The sequence below is a fragment of the Quercus suber genome, unplaced genomic scaffold (genome assembly GCF_002906115.3).
Source record: "Quercus suber isolate HL8 unplaced genomic scaffold, Cork oak 2.0 scaffold_322, whole genome shotgun sequence".
NCBI lineage: Eukaryota > Viridiplantae > Streptophyta > Magnoliopsida > Fagales > Fagaceae > Quercus > Quercus suber.
The window spans coordinates 535465-539346 of NW_027069776.1; the positions used below are offsets into that span (position 1 = coordinate 535465).

General features: G+C 32.3%; 1 protein-coding gene across 1 annotated transcript; it reads left to right on the forward strand.

Moving 5' to 3' along the window:
* Window positions 1-2258: 2258 nt before the first annotated feature.
* On the forward strand, window positions 2259-2958 carry LOC112010671 (uncharacterized). Its single transcript, XM_024043019.2, has 2 exons — window positions 2259-2517; window positions 2603-2958. The coding sequence occupies exons 1-2, from the start codon at window positions 2311-2313 to the stop codon at window positions 2708-2710; spliced, it is 315 nt and encodes a 104-aa protein (XP_023898787.1). The 5' UTR covers window positions 2259-2310; the 3' UTR covers window positions 2711-2958.
* The last annotated feature ends 924 nt before the right edge of the window (window positions 2959-3882 follow it).

A 3882-nucleotide genomic window follows, 5' to 3' on the forward strand; every position in this document is an offset into this window, starting at 1 on the left:
TGCTAGAATACGGTGCCCTATCCCAGCGCTTTTAAAAGCGCCAAGAGAAGTCTTTCCCATAAGGGAAATTAGTAACCCTATCCTAGCGCTTTTGGGCTTCTTATACCAGCGTTTTTGAAAAACGCTGCTATAAGCCTATTGTAGCGCTTTGTAAATCGTTGGTTTTGAGCGCTGGTACAGGCTTATCTCTTATGACGTTTTAAAAAAATGCTGGGACAAACTCTTATGTACACATAATAGTCTAGCGATTTATTCACATGACTTAAAAGATTAGGTGCATCAATAGTCACTCAAAAAAAAAAAAAAGGAGGAAATTTCCATAATTAATTTGTTGTATTATCTCTTTTATTAATGTTGGCATTATCTTAATTAATGAATGAGTTGGCAAGTCCCTTTTTGGGGAAAAAGACATCCCCACAAGTCTAGTGCAAGTAGCATCTTATATTTTGCACTCCACTAAAGTGAATGTCCTTATTTTACCCCCAAAAAACAACACTTTTTATATTTTTTTTTTAATTAAAAATAATAATAATAATAATAAAAGAGAGTAATAAATGTTTGTTGTGCATTTAGTAATCTTATTTGCCTTTTTTTGAGACAAAAAGTGACATGCAATTAAGCTGGCTTATATCAATTTTTAGATGAGTCCGAATTTGGTAAGGACGGGTGTAAAACTCATGTTTTACACTATCTAATAAGTGATTGTCACATTAGTATTTTATTTAAAATTCATTACATCATACCACACCTAAAAACATTTCAATAAACTCCCAATTTGGTTGGATTTATATATGAGAATTAGAATTGATTAGGTAGAGTTGTGCTTATTCTTAAATATATGATAAGATGATGTGGTATGTTGGGATTAGAAGGGTAAAACATGGGTTTTATACCACATCCTTACAGAATTTAATCTCTTTTTCAATATAGCATATTCTACCAGCAAAGAGTCTCAATTATGTAATTTATGCTGCTTTAAATGAATAAAAACATTTTCAAAGAGTTTTGTAATTTAACTAGTATTTCTTTAAGTTTCTAATAGAAACATACACGGTTCAAATCATACCATGAACATAAATTTTCACCTCTTGAAAAATGACTTTTTTTTACAAGTAAAAAAAAAATAATAATAATAATAATACTTGTATTTTGTTTAGTTAGCTGGATTATTTGCTAATTCATAAGACAAAAAGTGACTAACAAATAAGTCGATTTATTTTAAATAAAGAAAATTATTCATTTAACAAATTATTTGACATAGTATGTTTGACCTAAGTAAGAGAACGATTATGTTGCTCCAAAGGAATAAAATCCCACCTAACACACGTGTACACCCTCCACCCCCTCCCATTGACAGAATTTTCACGCAAAAAACCGACTTTGTTTTGCAAAGAGTCTCAATTATGTAATTTATGCTGCTTTAAATGAATAAAAACATTTTCAAAGAGTTTTGTAATTTAACTAGTATTTCTTTAAGTTTCTAATAGAAACATACACGGTTCAAATCATACCATGAACATAAATTTTCACCTCTTGAAAAATGACTTTTTTTTACAAGTAAAAAAAAAATAATAATAATAATAATACTTGTATTTTGTTTAGTTAGCTGGATTATTTGCTAATTCATAAGACAAAAAGTGACTAACAAATAAGTCGATTTATTTTAAATAAAGAAAATTATTCATTTAACAAATTATTTGACATAGTATGTTTGACCTAAGTAAGAGAACGATTATGTTGCTCCAAAGGAATAAAATCCCACCTAACACACGTGTACACCCTCCACCCCCTCCCATTGACAGAATTTTCACGCAAAAAACCGACTTTGTTTGCAAGTAAAAAAAAAGAGTAAAATTCCTTGCTCTTTGTTTGGCTAGCAACAAAAAAGTGACTAGGAAATAAGCTTGGCGGGAATTATTTCAAATGGCGGGAATTATCATTCAACAAATTATTTAACATAGCTGCTCAACCATCAGTAGAGTCTAATTTAATGAATAATGTGACATAATATACATGAATGATTTTTTGAACCATCACGTTATGGATTGAAATAATTTCTTCTCATATGATTTGGAGTAAAACTTTGTCATTCTCATTTCCCAACATAAATCTCTTTCTAAAAATTAAATAGAAAATCACAGCAAAAATTGGAAATCAAAGTTAAAGGTATCTCTATTACCTACAATTTATGTAAAACTGCCAGGTGTCTCTTTAAAGACACCTTATATATACAAAGTGTCAGGTGCATTAATAACTTCACCGTACCTCTGTGACAGAAGAAGAAGTGGATTGAGCAAGACAGGAAAAGAAATGGATGAAGAACAACAAGATATGGAGACTTCGACAGAGGAACAAAGAAATAGAGAAGAAGCATATCATTTGTACAGCCCTTGCTATTTCTTCGAACAAGTCATCAAGGCTTTCCTTAAGTGCCTTGGTCATGATTCCAGTCACTCCACAACTGAACAAGAAGCTCAAGACCCTCCTTCACATGCAGAAAGAGATATGAAAATCAATGTAGATCTCTCTCTCTCTCTCTCTCTCTCACACACACACACACACACTAAGAGGTTTGTTGGTTTAATGTGTATTTGTAATGCAGGAAGAGTTGGCAGACAAGGCCACAAGGTCATCAAGAGCTTTAAAACCGCCACCAAGACCACCAATAAGCAGTGGAGGAGGTCCTCAAATCAACAAAGCTTCATCTTAAATTATCTTGCTTAATTAATACTGGTCTAAAAGACTAAAGAGTTGTTAAGGATTCTCAAATGGGCCTCATGGTCTTGTATGGCATGCTTAATTTTCTGTCTTCATCAATGGTTTTGTTTGTATATATGGTCTTGTATCTGTGATTTAGCATTCATCTTCACTACTCGATGCTATAGCATAGTGCTATTCTAGTTAGTGCCTGTTGATTTGAAGTCTCAAACTAAATGAATAGGTTTATTCTATTTATAACTGTTGGCTTGTTGCAGATTTGGGGTTTATATGGCCTATAGTTCAACTAAAGTCTATAGATGCTTGGAATTCAAAAGGAAATGTCCTTTAAAAAAATCTACTCAATGACATTAGAAATTCTTGTCAAACCCCTTCTCTATATCTTCAGTTCATGCATTCCAAAATTTCGTTGTTTTTTTGTTTTATTAGTATTGTATTGTCCTAGATGTGTTTTTCTGACTGTGTCTTTTGGACATTGAACTGTCTAATAGATGACAGCTGCTCTACAATTCCAAATGATGTAATTGTTTAATGGTTTAATTGTTTCACGTTCATTCTCTCTCACGTGTAAAATGTTGACATACGGTTTATGTGAAACATTTCGCTTCGAAAAGCTAATTATATCTGTTCCAATCCTTCTTTTTTAAGATCATATTCAACCAATGTATAAGACTAAGTTTCACGCCCTCGCACAAAACTGTGAAATACCATTTGGATGCAGTTTTAATTGGAAATTGATTTGTTTAGTCAATCTTACAGTATAAAGCAAATAAGGTAAAAAGGTAAAAGAAAAAGTCATTGGCAAAAACGTACAGTCAGGAGTGTGACAATAATAGCTATCTCTATCAACTCATTCATTTTTTGTGCGGTGTCAAGGCATCCAATGGTTTGAGATCAGATTTGTGGCCAAGTCTAGAGTGCCAGAGAATTTTTGCTAGCAGCATTGCAATACTGATGGATAGGTCAAGTATGAAAGATGGGTTCATGAATATTGATTTTGCTGATCACATCAGTGAAAATTACAAGCCTAATTATTAGTAGAGGACCAGTGTGCAACCATCCAAAATGGAGGGTATAAGAGCTATGAATAATGAAGAGTTGAGAGCCTATATTTCTACTGTTCCCAGGAATATAAGAAACTAAGTAGGCTTAAAAAATTAAATT

What these genes read in the sequence shown, in the direction of transcription:
- LOC112010671 (XM_024043019.2), top strand. Translation starts at nt 2,311, where the DNA reads ATGGATGAAGAACAACAAGATATGGAGACTTCGACAGAGGAACAAAGA. An exon ending in AAAGAGATATGAAAATCAAT is followed by an intron (nt 2,518 to 2,602) that starts GTAGATCTCTCT and finishes TTTGTAATGCAG; the next exon opens with GAAGAGTTGGCAGACAAGGC.